Source organism: Betta splendens, chromosome 13, assembly GCF_900634795.4.
Source record: "Betta splendens chromosome 13, fBetSpl5.4, whole genome shotgun sequence".
NCBI lineage: Eukaryota > Metazoa > Chordata > Actinopteri > Anabantiformes > Osphronemidae > Betta > Betta splendens.
The window spans coordinates 12,490,668-12,516,769 of NC_040893.2; the positions used below are offsets into that span (position 1 = coordinate 12,490,668).

Sequence of the window (26,102 nt, forward strand, 5' to 3'; positions counted from 1 at the left end):
ACTGGGAATATATTTTCACAATTTTTCACAAAATTTTATGACCGTCTAAACGTGGAACAACTCTATGAAACTGTTTCAAACTACATTTGATTTTTTTTATTTATTGAGCTACATGTGAAACACAAACCTTGCATATTCTGCACCATAAATAAAATCCCCAATATCAAGCCCTTGACTATCAGCCAGAATTTTTCACACATCTATGTTAAATACCTGTGGTATTAAAACAAAGCCTCTAAGCACATACAATGTTAAAGCCTGACTCATACAATACACAACACTAATAGAGAGTTTATTACAAGTTAGTGAAGCCTGAGTACACATGTAATTGCATCCATTTTCACACATTTTTTTAACTCTACTTTCAAAAAACTAAGCATGAATGCCACAAAATAAGAGTAAACCACATTTTAATTACCCTGACATTTGTTTGGGACAATATAAATTCAACAATGGTTCTTTATTCAGTGTTACTATAGAGTCAAATATTGACTAGGTAAATGCTTTTTTGAGTCATCCACTCCAACAACATGCACTTATTAGGCTGAAGTGCCCATAAGCAAATGTGCAATTGTTCTGTTGTCTGTTTGTATTTCTGTACAAACAACTCGGAAAATATAAGCATGACAAAAACACATTCAACAAAGTGCCATGGTTTTCCTACTGGTGGATTTTATACAGATCGCTTACACTGAAAACTGAGCATAGCCTTTATTGGCTAAAAGGAGAGACTGCAGCTTATAAGGTCTCAGGCAAGGTTACTAATAGGAACTATAGGCACTGGGTTGGCAGATGGCTTGTTCTATTCCTGGACAGTAACCTAAGAGGGATGTGGTATGGGAGTCCTTCCCTGATGGCGTGGCCAGTTTCACTCATCATAGTGAAGTGATGACAGGAACTTATCCACATCCAAGTCTTGAGGAAAGCAATCCACAAGTTTCTTCCTTTCCTGTGAATTGAAATCAAACGTGAGATTTACTTGATATACATACATTAATACAACCCCCTTCATTTAAGACAAAACTAAGATAGTCTCCTTTAATTGTTTAGTCGTGCATAAACACTACACGAGTGGTGTAATGTTGTTAACTAAAGCTATAAGTCTCTAAACTACTTATCTTGCTCAAGCCTATAGAGGTAACTAAAGCCAATGGAGTTGCCAAAGTAAATAACTCATAGGTTTCAAAAAAGTTATATCCTCTGTACTGTGGCTACAATCTCACCATATCCTGGTCTGTTAACAAAAATGACTTTAATTCGTCTGTACCGTTTGGTCAGGCTTCACATTTAATACTATTGCTTTTTAAAAAAAAATCTCAAGCAAACATTTTCGGTTTTAAACTTGCCACTTTTTTTGACCCAGACAAATTAAAAACATAATTTTCAGGTTTAGGTTTATCTATCTAATCCTACTAACCAAAGAAAAGCTCACCCGGCTTTTGTTGGGTGATCGCTTTAGCTCCTTTTTTAATGGCGGACTGGAGGTGGGAGTTGGCTGTTTGCGTTTCTTAGACATCTTGGTGCTCGTGGTCGCCTTCTCTCCTACTTCCTCTTGACGCAAACTGTCTTTCAGTGGAGTGCCTGTCCTTGCAATGGCAGCGCGGGAAAGAATCATGAGTGTGTGAGCAGCCATATTAATGCTGTTTTCACTGCCAGCTTCGCTAGCAGGGCTGCAGGTGGGGACATCGGGGGTTGTTGGAAGCATTACATGCTTTGGAGTCCCTTCTCCGTCTTTACCCTTCCTTTGTCGAGAAGGGGTCCTTTGACATTCTGCTGAGTCCTCCTGGTTATGGCTAGTCCCAGCTGTCCACGAAACACTGGGATCGGCACTGCTTGCTCCTGCGGTGGAAGGCGATTTGATTCCTTGGATGTCCTGCAGCATCTCAGCGGCCTGTTTGGCCAGAGAGCTGGTCTTTGAGGGCGCTTTTGCAGCAGTGAACAAGGCATTAGCTGTAGGGTGGGTGACGGCTGGAGCCGATGACAAAGGTGACTGCTGTTGCTGCTCCTGCATTTTACCCTTCATTTCATTTTCCTTGTTAGCGGTCACATTTGGGGTCTCCTGCGATGAAGCCCTTTTTTCTGTACGTCCCTCACGTGATTGAGCTGGAGCATTTTCTGTGGAATCTTGCCTGCCACTCTCCTCTTTTTCCTTTCTACTTCCTGATTTCAGCGCAGAATCAGAGGACAATGATTTAGAACTATTTGAATCCTTTAGTTTTGATTTATCCACCTTGTCAAAATTGTGTCTGTCAATACGTTTTGACTGTCCTCCTGATACTGACACCGTTTGTTTCTCAGGCTGTGAGGCTTCAGCATTGCTTGTATTTACACTGAGAGAGTCTTTGTTACTAGTCTTGTGATCTTGTTTCCGCAAGTTCTTTTTGACAGGATCTTTTTGTTGCAGACACAGAGACATCTCTGCCTCCTTCAATAAGCTTTCTTTGGCCTGGGTGACTGTTGAGCATCTGACGGTCTCTATTCTTCTCTTCGGTTTGTTGCCACCCAAGATAGTTGGCCTAATCCGATGACTGGGTGGCGTTTTATCTTTCAGAGTCTGCTTAACAGATTGTGATATCGTTTTATTTGCAGCAGAGGAAGTGCTGTTTGTTGTTGGTTTAGAAGTTTGAGGACGACCTTCAGATGAAGAGTCAAAGTTTAAAATTCGTCTGTGACCGAAACCCTTTACTGCATCCTTAAGGCCTGCATTTTCAGTGGACACAGGTTGAATCACTTTACTGGGTACACCTCGCTCAGGGCCTGAAATATATAGAAATAAGGCAGTGACATTAATACACCCTTAAATGCACAAAGCTTGGGACTTAAATAACCTGTAACTTACCATCAGTTGTGGGTGGTTTGACAGCCACTGTGGGAGGTTTGGGCTTGACAGCTTCCTTTGGCTGTGTAGGTACTGGGTTTTGTAAAGCAACAAGCTGCAATAGATTGTATATACCAGAGTTTTCATCAGTCTTGATGTTCAGGAAAAACAAAATGCATGGTGCTCATTGAATTTCTTGTAAATATGTAAGTATGCTAAGGTGCTGAAAATATCAACAAGATGAGTTTTAGCAATATCTCAAAATAAAACAGGACAAATCAGGAAATTAAATAAATATTCAAACTCATCTTTTAAAGTGTAGCTAAAGCTGGGCTACCTGATTGGACATGATCTGGACATTCCCCAGAGTATTCTGGCCCATAACAGAAACAGGAAGCATCAAAGGTTTAACAGGTGATGGTAAGATCAGTGGTGACCCTGCACACATAGAACAATGTCTTTCATGAATATATCGATATTATTAAAGCCTAACAGAAATGGCTTGGAGAAAGACAACAGACAATAAATGTTACAGAAGATTAACTTTGGTCTGCTAAGATTAACCTGATGTTTCTTACCAGTGGGGTAGCTTTGAGAACAAGCTGGCGTGGTCACTCCAAACTGGTTGATGGGCAACGGGTTTGCTTTGGCAACACCAGCAGGAAGTACCAGCTGCCTGGCTGGAGAATCTGTAGTAGGGGGTTCAGCTACAAGGAAATAGTTGGCAGCGGCTCCCTGAAGAACAGGATTAGCTGGTGGTAGCTGAATTATATAACTTTGATGGGCCTGAGATGTTCCGGCTAATGGAGATGCAACCAATGCCCCAGCCCTAGTACCGAGAGGACTAGCACGTGCCTCAGAGTTCTGTAAACCACTAACTGCTTGTGCCACCTCATCCAAGTTGATCTTTGGAGTGCCAGGGCATACTGGGGACTTAACTGGAGAGGATAGGTAGATGGTAGGTATCTTGTCTCCAGAAATGCTGGAAATGGCCTGATTTAGGGCCGTATCAGTGGAGGAATTCTCATCCTGGTTTTCACTGATGATAATCTTCAAAGAAACAACATTACTAGAATCGGCTGCAGCCTTGCTTGTGGTTGTGGAGATGGTGGTGGAAGGACCAGGCTCTGCTGAAACTGGGACATTGGAGGATAACGAAGCCAAAGCAGGTGTAGTTGTAAGCACTGCAGAAGTAGAAGCAGATGTGGGTGAGCCAGACGTTGAGGGGAGTGGCCCAGCAATTAAAGCAGGGGGTGAGGCAGACGGAGCCGTAACTGTGGCCTTGGTGGAAGGAGATGTGGAGGACTGAGATACACTTGTTACTGACGCCACAGACAGTAGCTGAGAATCTCCACTGTTTGAAGCTGTATGAGGTAGACCAGAGGTTGGCTCAGTGTTGCTCAGGTCAGCATCTAAAGGAGATGAAAAAGCAGGCAGACTACTCAGAGCTGAAGAGGGCGCTGTAGTTGGTTGACCTTTAGATCCTTGTGCTTGTTCATACTCCAGTGTTTTGTTAATATCAGACACAGATGGCACTAATGGCACAGCAAATGCAGAGGAGTCCCGTGAAGAAGGAGCTGTGGTTAACTCACTGAGGGCAGCAGAGGTGGAGGTTTGGGTCTTTCTGCCAGACTCCTGAGTAAATATACAGTTTGTGGAGGGAGGAGGTCCATTCAGTGGTTCATCAATCTCCATCGGTGTGGCACTATTATTAAACACAGAGGGTTTTTCTTTTCTGTTGGAATCCCCTTCACCAGACGATGCACCGCTGTGTTCACCATGAGTCACTAACAACTTGGCAGAACAGTTCTCTATCCGGGACGATCTGTTGCTGGGGGCAAGAACTATCTTTTTTATTAAGGGAGCAGTAGACTTCCTGGTTTTCCGGTCTTGTCCAGATCTTATTTTTGCTGTCACTTGTGTTGTTTCTGAAGCAGCAGCATGGTTGTTTGTAATGCCTTAATAATGAAATAAAACATGAATTAATATATGAAATATATGAAGTCTTTATTAAAGAAGATATCAGTATTTCTTCATGTTGAATGCTACTATTAGACTGTAAGAGTACCTGGATTATCTGTCTGAAGGGGTCTGACTGCAGTTGGAGGTCCAGCAGTGTCAGTCTCTTCTAGAGTGGTGTCAACCTCTCCATCACCCGGTTCTCCATCAGTGAACCTGGTTTTATCTGCAAAAATAAGTCACGTATAAACGCCTATTAAATTTGCTTACAGTGAAAGAAGGAGCCCTCACAAAAACAAGCAAACATATTTACTGTAATCAAAGAGGTCAAACAGGGCTTGGAAGGCTGGATCAGACTCTGTTTGCTCCAAAATATCATGGATAGCATCATCACTCATGTGGATTTCTCCCTGTGCCAGAGGAATTTTTTGTCAGGTTAATTATTTTAAAACAAATCAGGAAAACAGATGACGAAATCACACTAATATGAATTTGTGCATATTACTTATTGGAAGTTATTTTCAGCACCTGTAATCCAAGAATTTCATCTATAGACTGGTCAGCCTCCACTGTACTTGAAGGTGCTTTAGATGTTTGGGGCGTTGGGTCACTGATATTAGAAGTAACAAAAAAGAAAATGGTAAACTTGCTTTATGCAGCTTGCATCTCACAGCAGAAATCACAAGTAGTGGAAAACGTCACACACAGCAAGACAATGCGGAGTTCTGAGTCTCCACTTACTTGGCAAGTATTTTGTTGATGTTTTCAGCAAGCTTCTCTTGTAAAGATCTGTCCCCCAAAATTTTATCACGTGCATTTTGTATCACAAGTTGCTGTGAAATGACAATTGTGAAGTTATAAAACATATGATTCATAAACGTATAAAATATGAACGCTACCAAGACCATCTGATATTACAAACTCATTTAGATTTTTAAAAAAACTGAACCATTCCGAGCCACACATCAACTTACAGGGAAGTTCTCGTCAACAGTCTCTTCAGGTTGAGGTTCAGCACTGAGGCTAGAGACAGTTGAGGCAGGCTTGCCAGAGGCAGTAGGACCACTTGGGCCACCGCTTCTCTTTCTGGGGGGTTCCCTGAGAGCAGAGAAACAGATTAAAAACCCTGAAGGCCAACATAAAAAAAACGGAAAAAACAATATGAAGTGCAAAAAAAGCTCTAACAAACACAATTCTGTGTTGTCCTTTGAATGTCCCTGAGCGACTTAATCAGCACAGTAAAGACATTCAATCATGATTCAATTCATCTTTCACACCATACGCACACCTTACCATTTCCGGCGTCCAGGAGACATTGGTCCTTGAAGTAATCGATTCTCTGAGACAATTACCTGTATGGGTGATTCCTCTGCAACAGAAAAAGAAAAATGTACATTTTAATATATTTTGTACATTCAGTTAATAAATAAGTAGACTAGAAGCCATGAGTACAGTAGGTAATCTTAATCTTGAATACTGACTGGGCGTGCTTAACAGTCGGTTGCCATCGTGAATTTGCTGCTGTGTTCCACTCCCAATAGCTGGTCTGGTGTGCAGAGCAGTGTAGTTTACGGGGGTAGAATGACTGAACGTGCTGGTGGACGTGTGCGTAGGGCTGATGATGGAGGCGGTTTCAGACACTGAGGAGCAGACAACACCAGCAGCTGAAGCCACAGCCAGGACCCGCTGTCGGGCCATGTTTGCCACGCCAACACGTGAACGTGCTGCAACAGAGAGAGGGCAGCAAACAAAAGGTCTGAGTAAGAGTAAAGCAGACATGAAATACAATCAATGCAACAATTTTAGGTTAAATCATGGACATGGAAATGATAATAACATACTTCTTTGATTTGCTGATATAGCTGGTGAATTCTGCATTGACCTAAGGAAAGACATAGAGAGTCTTAATTCTATGTTGTTTGTCTATATTAAGTTGTAATACTGTATGTGCCATTGTTTATGACAGTTGGAAGCTCTTACTTTATCTGGTTGAGTGTGAAATCCAGCTTTTTCCACAAGGACGCCAACATAGCAGGCACCTCATGACAAGAGTCTATGGACACATTAACAATACATGCATAGCTTAATATCGCTTATACCTTAATCATAACTAGCTATATTTGAATTGCTACAATGCAATGCATTACCTTTAGTTTTGGCAGCCACGTACTCGTTTAAGATGGTCGTCAGGCCTTTCCCAAAGACTGACTGTGTTGGGAAAGCAATTGATAACAAATAGTTTTTTGCATCTTTAGGAGCAGAGCCAGGTGACATAACGTGTGAGATACTTACGAACACACACGCAGGTATTGTCCCATCCCCTGTGGTGTGCTCCGCGTACTCCTTCAGGTTCGGGCTCTCATGAATGAAAGCCTGGCTTGTAGCGAGCAGTCCCTCTTCTTGGAGATACCCTGGAATATGACGTCAGCCACTCAGCATCAACCAGGTCATTAAAAGTGAAAGCATGTGTGGTTATTAGCCGAACTATGCTGCGTGTTGCTATGCTGTGTTTATACGTAGACTCCGAGCTTTGAGAGTCTGTTTACAGTGTGGTGCCGCTACTGGCTAACGCTAACCTCAAAGCTCCGACTTACCCAAAACGAGCCGAGCGACGTCGGATGGCAGCAGCATGACTGGCGGTCGATCGATATCAGGGGAGCAGCGATGGAGCTTCAGCTACATGTTCGACAACCGTATCTCTGAAAGTTATACGGCGCCAAATTAAAATGTCGGTAATATTATTGTGAAAGCGACGCTTACTTACTCAAAAGGCGGGGAACTCAAGAAATTATAACCCGGAAGTACCGAAACATGCCGAGTGGAATTCTGGTAGTTGTAGTTAAATTAAAAAAAAACTCAGAACAGTGCACGTTTCTGTAGAAATTTGAAGGATTGTGAAATATTAATCGACAACTTTTTACAGCTGCATTAATATAATGCCTGAAACACATACTTTTGTTTCAATGCGTTACTTCCAGGGACTCCGTCGTTACCGGCCATGACCTGGATGCGATGCGGCTTCCCCAGCAAAGTGTCGGGGCGGGAATTTCCTGCGCAATGAATGTTTGCATGGCCGTGAACGCGGCGCCTCAAGCTGGCGAAGTGCACGTATAGCGCATAGCAGCAACGACGGCCTCGCCCGGAGCTGCAGAGCCCCGGCTGACACGTCCGTGTGACAGTAAGTGCAGCCGGGCGCGCGGAGCAAAGTGGAAGCTAGTCCGCGTGCGATGCTGCTAGCCACGGGGGCTCCACGGTGATTGTCACCGAACTGTTGTCAAATTGGTGCGAGTGGTGCGACTAATAAGACAACGCTTTCTCGTCAACAGGCTGCCCCGGTTTGTAGGACTGTTTACATCCGCGTCCACCCAGAGGCACGATGAGCCTGCTGGACCTCCACGACCTGCTGGGCTGCTGCAGGGGGCTGGGGAACGACAGGGCAACCGAGAGGAAGGTAATCCTATGGACACGCACGTGGAAAAACGCGACTCGGCCCTTTGCGTCGGTCTTGCTGACAGAGCTGTGTGAATCCCGCACTCGTTGTGCGTCCAGAAAGAAGTGGAACGCTTCAGGCGCATCCTTCGGAAACCACAGGTTGTGCTGGAGCTGGACCGCACCTCGGCAGCGAAGGCCAAAGGCTCCAGTTCACTCACATGGGACTCTGTTTTCAGGTAAGCTCCCTCTGCAGGTTTAAGTTAAGTTAAGTGTCCTTGTGCAACAGTTCTTTTGAGATTTTGTGAATACTTCCTTGGAAACCTTTGTCCACTTTTGCAACCTTGCTGTTTCTTCAAATCCTGTTCGATGGATCCTTTTCTGTCCCCATGTTCTCCCGTTAGATTTCTGCAGTGCTATGTTCAGAAAGAGACAGAAAGCATGCAGTCAAGTAGAGCCGTCACTGCGACAGCGCTGACCTCACGCAAGAAGAAGATGGCCGAAATGTGCAGTTTGGTCAAATTCTTCATTCGCTGCGCAAACAAACGTAAGGCTGATCATAGTAGTCGGTCACTACTACCAAAGGTATTTTTATTTCTGTGCATGACTCATTCATTCTCGTTCTCTCTGCAGGCGGACCTCGTCTGAAGTGCAGCGAGCTGCTGAAACATGTGATGGAGGTTCTGCAGAATTCGTACAGCTGTTCGGCTTTTGGAGAAGATTATAGCAGCCTCCTGGTAAAGGACATCCTACACGTCCGCAAGTACTGGCGTGACATCAGTGCAGATCTTTGGCAGAGTCAGTGGTTTTTTGTTTAATTATACAGGGGATTATATTTAGATACGCCGGTAATCATTGTTTAAGGTAAAATACATTTGATTGTTTCTTGTCTTTGTGATCCGTAGAACTTCTGGACCTCTACTGCAACTTGTTCAGTTCTTCATCCAAATCCATCAGCCATGTGTTAGTGAGCAGAGTTATTCACACGCTGGTGCAGGGCTGCTGCATGCAGACCGATGGATCTAACCACACCCTGTTCAGCTTCTTCTCCAAAACACTGCTCAATGTCAGGTAAAGGCTTTCTCTGGCAGCTGCTCCCATATGACCTAACAGCCTTAACCAAATAAAGGGGACATTTAAACAATTACACACTTTTTCTCTTTTATCATATCCTATAATGCTGTTAGGCAGGAGAAGCACCTGACTGTTCTGGAGCATCTCATCTCGGCTCTCAACATCTTTCTGAGGTCTGCAGCCATTAACTGCCGCATGCGGGTGTGTAAACTGGGCGAGGAGCTTCTGCCTTCGATACTGCATGTCTGGATGGATATGAGGCCCAGCCTTGCTCTCCAAGAGGAGATCAAGGAGTTCTTCAATCTGCAGATTTGCATTCACCACCCAAAAGGAGCCAAGACACAGGATACAGGTAAATTCTAAGGAACCAAGAGACAGCAAAACATTCAACAAATCATTTTAAACCGTGGGATTTTTTTTTCAATAAACAATTTGTTTTCGTGCCCCCTGTGTTGCAGGTGCCTATGCTGAGGACTGGACCAGGTGGCAGACTCAGCTTTACAACTTATATAACGCTTTGGTTGGAGAAATCAGCCATATCGGGAGCAGAGGGAAATATTTTACAGGGACAAGACACATAGCTGTCAAAGACAATCTCATCGAGCTCACAGCGGACATCTGTCACCAGGTAATTAATGTTAATAACGGGTTTGAATAAACTCATTCTAAAAACACAAGAACAAGCCCTACTGACTGTTGTCCATATTCAGCTGTTCAGTGATGACAGTAATGCCCATGTACTGGATGTGACCGAGGCCTCCAGCAGATCCACCCAGTTGGGCAGTCCCATCCACGGATCAGCATGCAAGCGGCGCCGCATTGAACTCGGCTGGCAAGTCCTCCGAGAGAAGCTACAGCCTCAGCACAGCGACTTCGACGTCATACCATGGTACAGTACTGTACATACACAGATGTTGATATTGTGGCAGCGTGTTTTAACATCACATAAAGGTCCTCTACAATATCCCTCCCTCCCCTTTCAGGCTGCAGATCACTGCAGTGCTTGCCTCCAAGTATCCGTCCATGGTGCCCACTCAGGAACTGGTCCCACTGCTGTCAGTGCTGCACCAGCTCCTGGCAGAGCAGCGGAGGGGGGAGAGGGGGCCGTACGTGCTGCGTTGTCTGAGGGAGGTGGCCCGGTGCCAGGCCTGCTGTCCAGAGAGGGCGCGCGTGCACGGAGCAGAGCTGGACAGGCTGTGGAGGAGGGTGTGGGCCTTGGCCCTGCGAGGGGTCAGCTCACCCCCAACGGAGGCTCTTAGCCTGGACCTGCTCTGCTCCATTGTCCAGGGTGGACTGATAAGTATTGACAGAGAGTTCTGGAAGCTCTTCTCAGGATCTGCATGCAAACCATCCCAGTGAGTCTATCAGCCATGAGCCATTTATTACGTAAAATAACATTGTTAACACTATAAATTACACTTTCTGATAATGTGGCGTGAATTTAGTTACCAAAACGCTTTTTTGCTTTCATGTTTTGTGTCGGTGTTCAGGAGTGCAGCGCTCTGTCTTTCTCAGGCCTTATCAAAATGTCCAGTTCCTAAGAGTCTAAGTTTAAGGTCAAGCTGGGAATATGTGGGAATCACGGAGGGATCGGCTTCACAAAACCTGAAGGAGACTCTCATAGCCTGGCTGCTAATGAGCGATCAGAGCGAAGAGATGGAGGAGACCTCCAGACCTCATCCCATCATCTGCAGGTTGACGCCACATTGTTTTGTTGTCTTGTTCCAATGTTTGTCGCCATTTGTTACCTTGTTGTGATTTATGTTTGTGACGTTAAATACAGGGACTTTCCATACAACGTAATTGCAAACATCCTGGTTTCCTTGACCTTGAAAGACACCAGAGCTGGCCTGATGTTTCTGCAGGGTTCTGAAGGAGTACAGAGGTGAGACACTCACTTGTAAGTGTAATACATAGTCGGTTTTATATATCTTTGTATCAGAAGATGTAACATACTTTTGTCCCAAACTACTTTTAGTGTTTCTGTACATGAACAAGCTCCACCTGATACCGAAGACATCCTGGAAGAAATTATGAGGCTATACCTGCAGTTCAGCTTCAGCCCGCTGCCCTCCAAGAGCCGAAAGGCCGAGGAGTCGGTGAAGACGTCTCCGCCTCAGGCCCAGTTCGCTGCTGACACTGGGCTCAGAAACAAATTAGAGCAATCTCTTCTTTGTGTGGCTGGCAACCTACTCAACTGCTACTCTCCTGATGTGAGTGCAAGTTGAGAGCCTACGTGTGCGTTTAGCTTGTGTCCTTTTTTTGTTCTGCTCTTGTGTCCTGTTTTTCGCAGTTTTTTTGTTCTAATGCCACACGCCTTCCACAGTCTGCGTCCACCCCTCCAGAGTGTCTGGTGCGCTGTTTCAGTCTACTCGCTGGTGTCCTAGCAGCGTATGTCTCCACAGGATGTCTGACTGAGGCGGAGGTCTGCCACTCACAGCTCTTCACTAAAGCAAAGGTAAAGTGTTCATCCAGGCATTTACATTAAATACTCATATTCATGTCCATCCTTTTTAAATGGTATTTATAACAATCAATCTTCTTCTTCTTTTTTTGGTTTCGTTCTTCTTGTTTCCAGGAGGTGGCTCGGGACTTCAGTGCGTATATTTCCAGTGTCAAAGTGAAGATGTCGGAGGAGAGGACCATGGCCACTCTGAGGGCCACCATGAAACTCTGTGCGCCATTGGTTGATGGAAAAATTAAGGTGATGCAATGTATGATTTTGGTTTTCATATTGCCAGTAAATACTTCAAATATTAGTTTATAGTTGACTTATAAGCAATCCATCAATCAGATGTCTCAGGACTGTGTCATGCCAGGCTTTTTCAGGAGTAATTCAAAGTTTTCGTGTTGTGTTTTAATGCAGATTGGTGTTCAGCCTGTCTCCTCCAGTCTCATAATTAAGATTTTACCAGCTGGTCTGCTCAATGATCTGTCAGAAATCTGCAAACTGTTGGTAGGTGCTATGCTTTATACAGCATGTAGCAGGTACATCATGTGTGTAGCCAGGCGCAAACAGGACATGTACTCACTGCCTTTCCTTCAGTTGAGCAGTGTTTCCAAGAAGGCCAGTGTGCAGTCAGTGGATGAAGATGATCATATAGATGATGACTTGGACCTTACCAGAACACAACAAGCAAATGATATTGACCTGTTTGAAGATGAGGAGGAGCCCAATAGTAGCAACAGTGGGACTCAAAGACACCTGGGAGACAACACAGACACCGCGTGTGGTCCGGGTGAGACGGAATCGCTCACCGTGAAAATCCCAGCATTTGCTGCAACTTTTGGCTTCACAGCTCTGTTCCCCGTTAGGTGCAAAATGCCTCTTGGCGGAGGATCAGCTGGCCCAGCAGGACCTGGCCCTGCTCGCGGTCCTGGAGCTCTTGTGCAAATGTGGCTCTCGACAGCCTGTGGCCGGCCTCCTTTTTAAACCGCAGGATGTGCTGCGCAAGTTGCTGCTGTTGGTGGAGCAGCCAGACTTCAGCAAAGCCCTGCACCTGCACATGGTGAGCAGCAGCTGTGTTGATGAAGTGGTGCCTGGATTCTCTGTGGACGGTGGTGGTGGTGGTGGTGATGCTTTGCTGCTGACTAATATTTGCTTCTCTTCCAGTATCTTGTCCTGCTGAAGAATCTTCCTGCTGAGGATTCACTTTCTCCAGAGGAATTTGATTTGTTGCTCCGCCCTCTGGCGTAGGGAAACCTCTCTCTGACATAAATAAGCTCTTAATAATGCTCATATTGCGCTGCTATGTTGAGTCATAGGTAATGAGGTTGTGCTGTGTTCACAGGGACCTGTGCGGTATGTACCGTCAGGACCAGGAGATCTGTGCGGCTGTGCTGCTGGCTTTGTTACCCTCCATCAGGAGCCTGGGGAGAACCCATCAACTGCCAGAGGAAATGAGACATGTGCATGGATCTCTACTGAAAGTGCTGTCTGCATTCTGGTCAGTGGCATGACTTTGTTTCCTAACATTAAGCTTCGGTTTCATTTTGGGAAACCTTTTTATTAGTCTTTATTCTAAAACCAACTGCAAGGCTGCTCTGAGTTTTACCTTCTTGTGTATCACTTTTTGCGCCTCCTTTCTGCTTTTTAGTTACCTGAGCGACACAGGGAAGTACACGGCAACTGTGCGAGTTGCTCTAGTGCGGTGTCTGGTTTCTTTGCTGGAGGTAAGATGTCATGTTTGACATTTGTACCATCATTTCAGGCCCTGAAGATTTAATATTAGATTTGTCTCTTATGTGCCACTCAGTTTTGATTGAGCTTTTGCCAAACTCAGTATTTATCTGTAAAACAGCCTTAGTTAACTAACCCATCAGTTGCGTGTTGCCTTTAATACACATTCAGTGTGTTGGCTTCTCTCTGACAGGCTGACCCGGGCTGTAAATGGGCAGTGCTGCCTTCCACAGGTTCTGACGAAGGGGAGGACCGTCCAGTGTCTGTCGTCCTCCCGTCTCACCTCGCAGATGCTGACCATCGAGTCCGCATGCTGGTAGCCACGTCGGTTGAGAGGTTCGCTTGAGCCAGGAGCCTAAATTATCAATTAAATTTAAATTATCAAGTCTAGATTTTGCAGACAGACACGTTAAACAATAGATGTTTGAAATATAAAACTGAATGGGTAAAAGTTTTGTTCTTGTATCTTCTTTTACTTTGCAGGTTGTTTCTGGAGGTGAAATCGGGGCATCCGCACAAAAAGATGTTGCCATTAAAAGACCAGCAGGCTGCTTTTGAAAATGTTTACCTAAAGGCCCAGGAAGGAATGAGGCTCCCAGTAAGAATGCACTGTTGCAACGAATCCAAATAGTTTGTGTTTTCTCCTTTCCTGACTTTCTTCATGCCCCCACGCAGAGAAGCTGTGCTTCAACAGACCAGGAGGATGAAGTGTTCAACCGAAAGGCCACCCTGCTGAAGAGCCTGTCCGTTGTGCTGTGTTGTAGCCCCGTGTGTGAGAAACAGTCGCTGTTTGCTCTTTTTCAGTCATACAAAGAGAACAATATTGAGGAACAGCTCCTCAAAAAGGTAACTGATTCACAACCCTGTGGATTTCGGAAGCAAACGTGCAAATGCTGTAACCTAGTAAGACGTTTGGTTGTGTGATGTGTCTGTGCAGGTGCTGTGCAGTGTATCCAGAGCACTGGGCTACAGGAGTGTGAAATCATTTGTCAGTTCTCACCTGCACTACCTGGTTGCCGAGTGGCTCGCACAAAGACAATCAGATGACCGCTACACGCTTGGCTCTTTTCCCTTCAATCTGCTGGACCTCAACACGGTCAAAGATTTCTATGAGTGAGAAAACAAGCTTTTATGACTTTAACTTTATGCAACAACCTCTGTCTGCCTGCCCTTCATCTTCTTGATGTCATGTCATCACATCCGCTTCTGTTTTCTCTCATCTTCTTGTAGCTCTACCTACCAGGTACTGGTCCCCCACCTGGTTTTCCTGGACGACTTTGAACAGGTGAAGTCTATTGGCAGATGCCTCAACAAGGATTGGAAAGAGCTCCTGGCCGCCTGCTTCCCCAAGATCATGGTCAACATCCTGCCGTACTTCTCCATGTGTGGGCCAGACTCGCAGGTTGCGCAGCAGAGGCAAAAGGCCCACAGGGTGTATGACCTGCTCAAAGATGACAACTGTCTAGGAAAACAGGTAGAAATTTGTTATTTGAGCCACACATTTTTTTTATTAAGCATAATTTTACTTTATTCTTCGACACATTTGATAACACTGTGCACATTTCTGAAGCAAATCGACAGCCTGATCCACGGCAACCTGGCAGACATAGTGGTCGAGCTGCTCATGACTCTGTATGAAGGAGGTGCACCTGATGGGGACAGAGGAGACCTGAAGCGCTTCATAGGGTAAAAATAGTTTTAAAATGTTCAACCACATGTTAAACCTTTTAACATGAAGCTAGTTGTTGTTTATTTATATAAATATCAACAAAGACCGTTCAGCTCACTATCTGTTTTCATCTCCCAGGGAACTTGACCCTGTACCCAATCCTCCATACTTCGGCTCCTATGTGATCAAAGCTACTCTGGACTACCTCAGCAAGTGCCACAGTGCAACACACAAGTCTTTAGTAGCCATTCTGTCAAAGACACCGGTGAGATGTTTCATTCAAGCTGTGGATGCATGTTGCTGAACATTCTGCTGATGTAATAACTTTTATGCTCTTTTCTGTGCGCTGTAGATTTCCATTCAGAGAATTCTGCTGGCGGTGTGTGAAAAGGCCGAGGAGACGACCAACAGCTATGAGCGCCACCGCATTCTGCTCATGTATCACCTGTTTGTCAAGCTGCTGCTCAGAGAAGTGAAGGACGGCCTGGGAGGAGCCTGGGCGTTTGTCCTCCGAGACATCATCTACACAGTCATACACCATATTAACAGCAGGTCAGTGCACGCAGGTCTTTGACGCCACAAACACGTCACATCCAGATAAAAAACAGTTTGAACTAGTGTTTTCCTCTCGTCCACAGACCAGTTGAGTGTGATGAGGTTTCTACCCGAAGCCTCTCTCTGTGCTGCGACCTGTTAAGCTCCGTGTTTCAGGCAGCACTGCAGTTCTGCGATGATGCTCTTGACTGCCACCTACAGGTCATTGTTGGAACTCTTACAGCTCAGGTGACCTGTCGACCAGTCATCTCGCAGCAGGCAAGTGATGATGATCATAAAGGTTCTGATGCCTTATACTGCATTTCTTTGTAACCTTTTTATTATGTGTTTTGGCTTCTAGGTGCTCAGTCTCCTTGAGTTTCTGGTAATAGAGAACCAACAGAAGTTGAAGGGAGCCATCAGCAGACTGGAGCCTTTTCCTGACCTGCCTGAATTCAGAGAGCTGCGGTCTGTACAGCAAAAAATCAAATATAGAACTGGGACCTTTACTCCAATGCAGGTACCTGCAACAGTTGAATCAGAACAGTGGAGATCCTGTTATGAATTTAGATGTCTTTGCTGCCCTCCGTCTTCTGTACTTCACAGGAGATAACCCACTTTCTGTCAGTGGCATCCTGTGACTCCCTACCTCTGACCAGACTGGAGGGACTGAAAGAGCTGACCAGGAAACTGCATGACAATAAGGGACAAATCAAAGAGCTGCTGAAAGAGTGCCAGTGTATGATCCCAGTGAAAAGGGTTTTTGATGTTAAAATGTGCTTCTTCTAAATGCTCCTGATCTCTGTCCTCACTGTAGCTGATCCCGCTGATAGTGTGCTGGTGAAACTGGTCCTTAGTCTGCTGCAGCTCTGCAAGCTAGCGGCCAACCATCCTGGAGGAGCTGACATTCTTGGTATAATATCAGTAGTTTAAATAGCTTTTATTGCTATACTTTTTATTCATGCATAAATAATTAAACCCTGTGTTGATTTTGAAACGTATATAAGGTCACACGTCTTTTTCTGCAGACGCTGCAGGAAGCTGCCTGGGAGAACTGGGTCCAGTGGATTTGTCCACCATTGCGCTGCTTCACGGCAGAGACCTCCTTTATGAAAAGGCCGTGTCTCTCTTCACCTGCACTGAGCTGCAGTCCGTGTACATCATCCTCAACTGCATGAACGACGCACTCACCCAGCAGCGGTATGGTGAAGCCTAAACCTCAGTAATAGTGACAGTGGATGAGGGTGGTTTAGATGTCCTGTGCTGTGATTGTCTGTCAGTATTGAGGTGAGGCGGGCAGCAGCTCAGTGTGTGAAAAACATCCTCGCCACGCGGTCAGGACTGGACTTCTGGGAGAAACACAAAGACAACAGGGACCCCATGCTGACTTATCTCAACCCATTTCGAAAAACTAAGAGCAAGGTGGGTTAGAAATTCCTTTAGCAGTTGTTTTGTCCTGTTTACTAAGAGTATAGAAAAAACAATACTCCATTAAACTGTATCAATTCTCTGAGAAAGTGACATGCAAATTTTTTTTTGTAGTCGTTCATTAGATACCGTTCAAAGTATCTACCACTACACACTACACTACACAACCACTAGATGGCGGGATTGCATGTGTTTTAGGGTAGAATTTTCTTTTCTAACTGTTTTCTGAAAATAGATTAAAAAGCAACTGTGATTATATCCCATTGTCTGGAGAGTCAACACAATTGTCCATATATCTATAATTAGGTGTACGTAAATACTTGTTTGCTCTGACTTGTGTTTGTTACTTCACTGATTCTCGAAATAGCTGGCTGCTGTAAGTGCTGAGGTGAGTTCGGAGGCCAGGGAGAAGCTGGAAAGTTTGGGGTTTTGGATTCCTCAGGTGGGTGGACACAAGACCTGGCTAAAAGCGCTATGCACCACCCTGCTGGACAGTGGAGCGGTCACAAGTGAGGCTCTGCTACTGTCAAGACCACTGTGTCTGGTGAGCACCTGGACCATATTACTTTACAAAAGTGGTTATGACAGTACATATAGTGTATATACAGGTGACTGGTTTAATACATTTTGATTATTTTGCCTTTACAACACAATAAAACAATTTTGCCTTTAATTCCACAGTCGCAGATGTAACCACACCTTATGTTTCCCATTGTCTCCAGGTGAGCGTGGACTGCTGTCAGAGGCTGCTGCCTCTCATCATTCACTCCATTCTGCTACATGACTCCGATGGCTCATGGAGGGAGTTGCTCTCATCTCACATCCAAGGTTTTTTCAGCTTTTGTTCAAGAAGTGCACAGGCCTCCAGTCGCTCTGCCACACCTCTTAACTCTGACTCTGGTAAGTTTCAAATTGTAATGTTTTGTGTTTTCTGTTTTTTATTATTATTTTTCTATTGAATGAGATAATTAGTCAAAAAAAAGAATTGACTTTTTTATTTTAGATAAACAAAGATTTGACGTTCTCATTTACAATGTTTGTGATAAACATCTGTTATTCTTCAGAGTCAGATGCTGCCAGTCAGGGTTTGTATGACAAAACCTCTCTGCGTACCATGCTGGCAGTTGTTGACTACCTCAGACACCAACAGAGACCACTGGACTCTCAGAGGTTTGTTTTTTTTCCAAATTAGTTTTAGGTAAAGTAAATGTTTAGCTGTCAATTCATGTGACTTCACTTGTTTTTTTTCTCTAGTAACTCCTGTGGCACAGTGTGTCACTCAAACTTCTGGCTGGACCTAAATTATCTGGTGGTGGCTTCAGCTGCTCAATCCTGTTCTGCTCACTTTACTGCACTGCTTTACACTGAGATTTATGTTGATAAAGTCAAAGCTAAGATGGAGGAAAATCTGAGGTAAACAACAAGTTTAGAGGAGGATTTTTTTATCAGCGCTGATTTTTAATTGAGTAATCGTCCACGCGTCTTCTTATTACTTCCTTACTCTACAGATCCAGGTCCAGAGCAACTCGTAAACTCAATTTTGAAGAAAACAGCCAGAACTTCACCATCTCCAGCCTGACTGAGAAGACTATGGAAGAAACCAACATTAGCCTGCAAGTCAGTTCTTCATGTGTTAAATATAGTTTAAAAGAATTTCAAAGTACTTCCTGCTTGGGGTTAGGGTTCTCCAATATTGAAAAAATGACATAATTCGTGTGCTTAATGATTGTTTTACACATCTATAGGAGCTGCTGATCAATGTGTATCGAAGCATCGGAGAGCCGGATAGTCTGTATGGCTGTGGAGGGGAGACGATACCCAATCCACTGACCAGGTAATCAGTGAGATGGTGACAGTAGGTGTCTGTTTACAACATTGGCTGAGGTAAAATTTGGCTCTGGTTGTTTGTTTATGCTACTTTATTTTGTAGGATTCGAACCTATGAGCATGAAGCTATGTGGGGGAAGGCCCTGGCTTCATATGACCTGCATGCTACTCTGCCTGAGGTCACTCGACTAGTGGGAATCGTGGAGGTAAGACGGAGAAAGGTCTTGCATAACATGAATGTGGTCAGGAACATAAATATAAAACTGCACTAAGGTCATTGTGCTTTAATGTTATTTGTCTTTTACAAATGTGACCCAGGGTCTGCAAAACTTTGGCTTGAGCAGCATCCTCACTACCTACATGAGGGGTTTGGAGAGTGAAGGGGTGGAATGGGGAGCTGAGCTGAGAGAGCTCCGCTTCCAGGCCGCCTGGAGGAACACCCAGTGGGACTGTGAGCTGTCAGAGAGGTGAAGCGAGGGAGGCCCATATCTACAACTACAGTATGACCCATTAGAAAGTATGACCTCTCACTTTATACATTTTTCCACACTTGTATTGTTAGGAGTGAGAAATCCAAACCTGGTTTCCATGAATCAGTCTTCTGTTCCCTGCAAGCACTGAGAGACAAAGAGTTCTCCATATTTGAAGACAAGCTAAAACAAGCCAGGTATAAAAGTCATTTCAACACTGATGAATATTTATCCATAGCTTCAGTGGCTCTCACCGGTCTGTGCGACTGTATTTTCACAGGGTTGCAGAGGTGGAGGAACTGTGCAAAGGGAGTTTAGAGGCAGTGTCCTCTCTGTACCCCACCCTCAGGAACCTGCAGGTCATCAGGGAGCTGGAGAGTGTTGAACAGCTCTTCTCTAGGTGATGAATGCTGTTTACCGTAACGGCAGAGTTAAGAGGAGGAGTTAATGGGATTTGCAAGACTTAATGTATTTATATGCTTTTTTTTCCCCCTATCAGGCCTTTCTCAGATGAATCTCTTAGGGACGTTTGCAGTCGGTGGCGTAAACACTCTGAGCTGCTCACTGACAGTGACTTTGCTTTGGTGGAGCCTATTCTGGCGGTCCGCTCTGTGGCTCAGCACTCACTGATGTCCAGGGTGGGAGACCCCGATGGCACACAGTACCTCGGCTCTGTGATCACGGATCACCTCATGGAGCTCTGCCGGCTGGCCCGCAAGGCTGGAAACACCCAGGTAGCGGCTCATTCATGCCAAGTATAGTGCCAGAGAACTGGGAATTAGCAAGTTATGTGTCTCTATGTGTGTTCACAGCAGGCAGAGCGGGCGGTATACCTCATGAAGCAGCACGGTGGTGCAGGAGCCTGGGCTCTAGCTCCAGTGTTGTCGTGGCAACTAGAGGAGGCCCAGGTGTTCTGGGCAAAGGGAGAGCAGGGTCTAGCTCTGAGCCTGTTGAGAGAGATGATACATAACCTAGAAGAGAAGGTCAGAAATAAACAAATACAGCCATAAAGTACATTTAAACTGTTTATTACTTATTTTGTTATTTTCTTCAATCTTTATTTTTATTTTTTGCATATTAACCAGGTGAACCTAAATCCTGCAATTAAACCAGTCTACACTGAATGCTTAAGACTTTGTGGGAACTGGTTGGCTGAGACCTGCCTGGAAAGTCCTGGAGTTATCCTGGATAATTACTTGGAGAGGGTAACTGAACCTATCAACCAGGCTAAGATACTGCAGACAATTGGATTGTATTTTAGGAGAGCAACACAATATAAATAAACTTAATTTTAACATAGTAGGAATTAAAGTAAAGATATGCTGTTCTCTCAGGCGGTGGAGGTCATCGAGGAGGAGTCAGGAGTGCAGGACGCCAGGCTGCAGCGTCAGCGGACTGAGGCCTTCCTGTCTCTGGCGCGCTTCTCTGATGCTCAGTACCAGAGCATCGACAAGTACATGAACTCCTCTGAGTTCGAGAACAAGCAGGCCCTGCTGGAAAAGGCCAAGGAAGAAGTGGACTTGATGAAGGAGCGTAAGGTGTTGTCCAACAGGTCTGTCTGTGCTTGTGTTCTTCCTGATGCTTTTTTTTTTTAAAGACGAGGAAAATGGATGTTGCCACTTTCTCATCGCTTGTTACTCTTCTCCTAAGATACACGATAAAGGTGCAAAGAGAGATGGAGCTGGACCAGAAGGCTCTGTCTAACCTGCAGTCAGACAGACAGCGCTTTCTGTGTAAGGCTGTGGAGAATTACATCCAGTGCCTGGAACAAGGTGAAGAGCATGACACCTGGGTGTTCCGCCTGGCTTCGCTGTGGCTGCAGAACGCTGGGGTAAAGGATGTTAATGACATGATGAAGGTTAGTCAGAGACCTGGTCTTTTATTTGTCAGTGCTGCTTTGTTCTTTGCAGAATTTTTACATAAAGGATTGGAATGAGTGCACTTTGCTAAATGTTGAATTGTTTACTTAGTTCCTTTTTTATTCTTTTGCAGAAAGGAGTGAAGCAGATTCCCTCCTATAAATTTCTGCCTCTCATGTATCAGCTGGCTGCACGCATGGGAACCAAAATGACAACTGGCACCGGCGAGGACGCGGGGTTCGACAGTGTCCTCCACGACGTAATTCCATGCATTTATTTTGGTTTTGTAGTGAATAGCATATTTTTGATTGATACAGACAATGGATAATATATCAAAGGTGCGGTATTTGAATGTACTGTGGCTTCTTGTCTGGTAGCTGATCTGCAGAGCATCTCTGGAGCATCCTCATCACACGCTCTTCATCATCTTCGCCCTGGTGAACGCCAACAATGACGAGAACTTCTGCAGAGGCAGGTTATCCAAGAGCGCTCCAGGGCAGCCGTCACCATTTGATGTGGTAGGTGAATTTAGTAACAGATATCACAAGAGCAATGCAGTATATTGTATCCTAACATGAAACAGAGGCGGGCGACCAGTAAGGACGTTTTCTCACCCAGGCTCGTTCAGATATGGCCAGGAAAATCATTAGCGTGTTAAGGAAGAAGAGAGGCCAGATGATCCGGGGGGTCGAGCGCCTGTGTGACGCCTATATCGCTTTGGCCAACATGGATGCTAGCAAGCACAAAACCGAGAAGAGTAAGTAGCCACAGCACAGGGATGTACATACATTTCACATTTATTTCACATTTATCACAGTGATTGGAGCCAGTTAGCTAGACTGGCTCCAATCACTGTGATAAATGTGAAAAAAATGTAACTACTGTACATGTTACCCAAACCTTTGGGCATGACAACTGTATCTGGGATTTGTGTTTGGTGGAATCAGGGAAAGTTGACTTTTTAATTGTGATTATGCATGTTACTCTGTATGTCCAGCTGCTGAATCATTCTGTGTGTTCTTGTTTCATCATCAGAGGCTATTCCCATACCAGCTGATCAGCCCCTCATGCAAATCAAAGACTTGGATGAGGTTGCCACCCCCACAATGGAGATCAAGGTAAAAAAATGAAATTGTTGATGGCAGTGGATTATTTAAAAAATGACCCATTTTTACAAAAACATAAGAAGGAGCACAAGAAGTGTATCATTGTGTGCCTAGGTGGATCCTTCTGGTTGCTATGACAACCTGGTGACTGTCAGATCCTTCATGCCCCGGTATCACCTGGCTGGGGGGGTCAACTTGCCCAAGATCATAGACTGTGTCGGCTCTGATGGAAAGAGCAGGAGACAGCTGGTCAAGGTCTGTGCGTACGGTGTGTGTGTGTGTGTGTGTGTGTGTGTGTGTGTGTGTGTGTGTGTGTGTGTGTGTGTGTGCGTCTTTTTTTGTCCTTGAAGCTAAAGCTGCTGTCATGTCTGATGTTGATTAATTAAGGAAATCTGTTCATTTCTATCTCAAGTTTATTGTCATTTCTACATTACCACTGGAAGAAATATAAAAAACAAAGTAATAATTTTTAGCTTGACAAATGTTGAGTTTCATGGATTGACCTTTTATTTTAAAAAACCGTTGAGCCTCTTAATGGTCCTGTTCATTAAATGCTGTGACCTGTGAACAGGGCCAGGATGACCTCAGGCAGGATGCTGTGATGCAGCAGGTCTTCAGCATGTGCTCCATGCTGCTGCAACGTAACACGGACACACGCAAGAGGAAGCTCAATATCAGAAGATACAAGGTTCCTCCCCTCCATTAATACTTAATGTTTCATTTATTGGTTGCTCTGTTGCATTTTTTCTCTTTCATACTGTTATACTTCATATTCCTTGTTTTTTTTTGTTTTTTTTTTAAAGAAAACTTCACAGCATCCAACACCATTAACTCTTACGTCATCAGGTCTCCTCTCTCCTTCTTCGTCCCAGGTGGTGCCGTTCTCCCAGCGTAGCGGCGTGTTGGAATGGTGTTCAGGCACAATGCCCATCGGCGAGTTTCTGGTGGATCCCACTAAAGGAGCACACAAGCGCTTCAGACCCCAGGACTCGAGTAACTTAGCCTGCCGCAAGCAGATGATGGTACAGCTCTCACACAGTGGAAAACACAATTGCATACATTTTTAATGAAGCGCAGGTCTCAATATGTCTTCTTATGGTTATTATGGATTCATCAGGGTTTTTTTTCCCAGCCTTCGCAACGGAAGTAAATAGATGCATTTGCCTTAACGCTGCAGTTAGTAAAATAAAAATTAATTTGCTCCATACCTACCTTCTCACACAAACTCATAGGAAGCTCAAAGACTTGGGTTTGATGAGAAGCTGCAGACCTACATGGAGGTGTGTAAGAACTTCAGGCCAGTCTTCAGGTATTTCTGCATGGAAAGATTCCTGGACCCTGCGGTGTGGATGGAGAAACGGCTGGCCTACACACGTAGTGTGGCCACATCCTCCATAGGTACAGACTCGTGCCTTTTTACTTTTATTACAAAATGATACATACCAGTTCAAGTTTGGTTTAATCAATACATTTTGTTTTGTGCTGCAGTTGGCTACATTGTAGGTCTGGGGGACAGACACATCCAGAACATCCTGATTGACGAACAGACAGCTGAGTTGGTTCATATCGATTTAGGTAAAATAACGAATAAGAAGTTTCAGCAACAAATAGGATGTTGAAGACATTGTGAAAATATGAGGGAAGATTCATCATAACCTGTGTGCCTTTGTGCTTTTGATGTTCAGGTGTGGCCTTTGAGCAGGGGAAGATTCTTCCCACCCCTGAGACCGTCCCCTTCAGACTGTCCAGAGACATCGTGGACGGGATGGGAATCACTGGAGTGGAGGGAGTTTTCAGGAGGTGGGAAAAGAGCCTGAGAGCTTCACATGTTTGAAATGGGAGCACTGTACAGTTTGGTAACTCTCATTGCCCACACTCTTTGCTCAGATGTTGTGAGAAGACCATGGAAGTGATGAGAAACTCTCAAGAAGCTCTGCTGACTATTGTGGAGGTATAAACAGGACAGTTGACTTTACTGATCAGCACAGCATCAGAATGATTGACCTCATGTTAAACATCTGCTTTTTGCGTTGATGCTGGTTGATGCACGGAACAGGTGCTGCTCTACGACCCTCTGTTCGACTGGACCATGAACCCTCTGAAGGCCTTCCACCTGCAGCACGACGAGCAGCAGGAGCTAAATGCAACTCTGGGCTCCACCATGGGGGGAGATGTTATAGATAACCAATGTAAATCCAGGTAGGCTAAAACATCCTATTTAGAGTTTCTAGAATATTGTTTTAATATATTGACAACCCTTTCTATGATGTTGCTTCTCTTTTCTCTTCCTTGTTCCTTTGCAGTGACAGTCAGAGCTTCAACAAGGTGGCGGAGCGGGTGTTGCTTCGGCTGCAGGAGAAGCTGAAAGGGGTGGAGGAGGGTACGGTGCTTAGCATCGGGGGGCAGGTCAACCTGCTCATCCAACAAGCAATGGACCCCAAAAACCTCAGCAGACTTTTCCCTGGCTGGCAGGCCTGGGTGTAGAGAACAGCTGAGCAAAGGTACTCTGGAGGCAGTAGTTGTCAGACACGTCCATATATGGACTATGCGTATAACTCCCACAGCATTTATTTCTGGGTCAGACCGGGTTCTGTCGGTTCCCAAGAAGTTCCATATTCTTCATCACATAATATCCAAAGTTCCCATCACCCTCATACTGTATCTTCCAGTAGTAAAGACACAGAACTGTCAATTTGAATCATCACTTTATAAACAACTTTGCACTTTAATGGAAGCTAATCAAAATTAGAAACTAAAAAATATTTTTGATGCAGAGTTCTGAAAAAAAAAAGGTGGACAGTGTTTTACCCAAGGAGATGTGAATGTTGTCTGGACTGTATATATTTTTTAATAATAATCGATAATGCCCCACGCTTTTTACCATTAAGCGTTGAATGTATGATGTACCTTTAAATAAACTATACTTAAAGCACAATTTCAATCAGAATCATTTATTAAGGACTTTATAGCATGCACTTTCTTTTGATGTCACAGCTCATTATGTGTCAGGGGAAACTGTCTGGCGACAGTAAATTAGTGTGTAATGAGTGGAAAACGGAGCGTATGAAAGGTTGAGGTTATGGTAAAAACAGTGCAGTGGTGGAAAAAGATGTAAAAGGAAAAACCTGTTCTCTTTAAAAAATATATATATTTTGAAGTTCTTTCATAAAGGAAACCTTTAATTTGGCAACATCAGTGCAACGTCAGTGGAGACGCGTGCAGCTGAACACGGCTGTGTTGCTACCACTTGATGGCACCACAATGTCACAGTGGCTATTGTTATTGCTGTTTGTATCTGATGGAGGCACAAGATTTGCTCGTAGCGTACGGACTGTTTGGTAAGTTTTCACCACCCTATGTGGCATATCACATAATCTCTATACCTTAACCCATGTGAACACTAGCAGAGTTATAACAGAAACACGTACACGTTTAAAATAAGAACACAGAACCGGCAGTAAACAAACACAGGTTGATAATAGTTGAACCTTAAATTAACCAAAGTTAATTGTACGAGTCATACCTTCTATCTTATCTTTAATGAAGCAAATTAACACAGGTTTCTTCAAAATTATTTTATCAATTCTGCAAAATTTGTATCCGATAGCAGCTCATACAGGACCCTGTCAGTTATTTGTTCTATTTATAAAATATAAGTTTCAAATGAAGATAACAGCATTTCTGTAATGTTTCATATTAACTTCAGTATTTTATAATTATCCATGTAAAACAGAATGTCTTTAATTTAC

At 44.4% G+C, this 26,102-nt stretch overlaps 2 protein-coding genes across 5 annotated transcripts; one reads left to right on the forward strand and one right to left on the reverse strand.

Moving 5' to 3' along the window:
* Positions 1-73: 73 nt before the first annotated feature.
* Positions 74-7,871, reverse strand: npat (nuclear protein, ataxia-telangiectasia locus). 2 transcript variants are annotated; one of them, XM_029171291.3, is made up of 18 exons: positions 7,731-7,871; positions 7,372-7,476; positions 7,070-7,188; positions 6,925-6,985; positions 6,758-6,830; positions 6,619-6,659; positions 6,259-6,501; positions 6,071-6,146; positions 5,752-5,875; positions 5,519-5,610; positions 5,306-5,387; positions 5,091-5,187; positions 4,887-5,003; positions 3,397-4,776; positions 3,156-3,256; positions 2,840-2,933; positions 1,433-2,757; positions 74-949 (listed from the first exon to the last, which is right to left on the reverse strand). In XM_029171291.3, exons 2-18 carry the CDS (start codon positions 7,406-7,408, stop codon positions 869-871), a joined length of 4,143 nt encoding a protein of 1,380 aa, XP_029027124.1. In that variant the 5' UTR covers positions 7,409-7,476; positions 7,731-7,871; the 3' UTR covers positions 74-868. The 2 variants fall into 2 exon arrangements, with proteins under 2 accessions (XP_029027124.1, XP_029027123.1); XM_029171290.3 differs by lacking the exon at positions 7,731-7,871 and having other exon boundaries at positions 7,372-7,591.
* atm (ATM serine/threonine kinase) lies at positions 7,817-25,288 on the forward strand. 3 transcript variants are annotated; one of them, XM_029171274.3, is made up of 63 exons: positions 7,817-7,955; positions 8,104-8,228; positions 8,327-8,445; positions 8,611-8,753; positions 8,840-9,004; positions 9,112-9,277; positions 9,394-9,632; positions 9,739-9,908; positions 9,991-10,169; positions 10,264-10,635; positions 10,771-10,974; positions 11,064-11,165; positions 11,259-11,493; positions 11,607-11,738; positions 11,859-11,984; positions 12,147-12,236; positions 12,327-12,519; positions 12,596-12,789; positions 12,894-12,973; positions 13,072-13,227; positions 13,378-13,453; positions 13,654-13,796; positions 13,944-14,058; positions 14,136-14,306; positions 14,398-14,573; positions 14,691-14,934; positions 15,031-15,146; positions 15,268-15,394; positions 15,482-15,681; positions 15,768-15,942; positions 16,025-16,183; positions 16,270-16,402; positions 16,481-16,576; positions 16,692-16,863; positions 16,944-17,085; positions 17,459-17,635; positions 17,814-17,991; positions 18,156-18,261; positions 18,346-18,504; positions 18,600-18,708; positions 18,837-18,925; positions 19,022-19,124; positions 19,237-19,385; positions 19,481-19,585; positions 19,669-19,788; positions 19,888-20,122; positions 20,201-20,371; positions 20,474-20,593; positions 20,723-20,940; positions 21,039-21,246; positions 21,381-21,506; positions 21,625-21,765; positions 21,866-22,004; positions 22,283-22,365; positions 22,468-22,608; positions 22,925-23,041; positions 23,226-23,375; positions 23,586-23,751; positions 23,842-23,928; positions 24,039-24,153; positions 24,241-24,304; positions 24,410-24,552; positions 24,657-25,288. In XM_029171274.3, the coding sequence occupies exons 2-63, from the start codon at positions 8,154-8,156 to the stop codon at positions 24,835-24,837; spliced, it is 9,285 nt and encodes a 3,094-aa protein (XP_029027107.1). In that variant the 5' UTR covers positions 7,817-7,955; positions 8,104-8,153; the 3' UTR covers positions 24,838-25,288. The 3 variants fall into 3 exon arrangements, with proteins under 3 accessions (XP_029027107.1, XP_029027108.1, XP_029027106.1); XM_029171275.3 differs by having other exon boundaries at positions 7,877-8,030; XM_029171273.3 differs by having other exon boundaries at positions 7,892-8,030; positions 8,331-8,445.
* Positions 25,289-26,102: the final 814 nt, after the last annotated feature.

Coding starts and splice junctions, on each gene's coding strand:
- npat (XM_029171291.3), bottom strand. CDS start 7,408: ATGCTGCTGCCATCCGACGTCGCTCGGCTCGTTTTGG. Junction 5,388..5,518: donor ATCAACAAAATACTTGCCAA/GTAAGTGGAGAC, acceptor TTCTAATATCAG/TGACCCAACGCCCCAAACAT. Junction 2,758..2,839: donor CAAACCACCCACAACTGATG/GTAAGTTACAGG, acceptor TATATATTTCAG/GCCCTGAGCGAGGTGTACCC.
- atm (XM_029171273.3), top strand. CDS start 8,005: ATGCTGCTAGCCACGGGGGCTCCACG. Junction 11,494..11,606: donor TCAACTGCTACTCTCCTGAT/GTGAGTGCAAGT, acceptor CGCCTTCCACAG/TCTGCGTCCACCCCTCCAGA. Junction 17,992..18,155: donor ACCTCTTAACTCTGACTCTG/GTAAGTTTCAAA, acceptor GTTATTCTTCAG/AGTCAGATGCTGCCAGTCAG.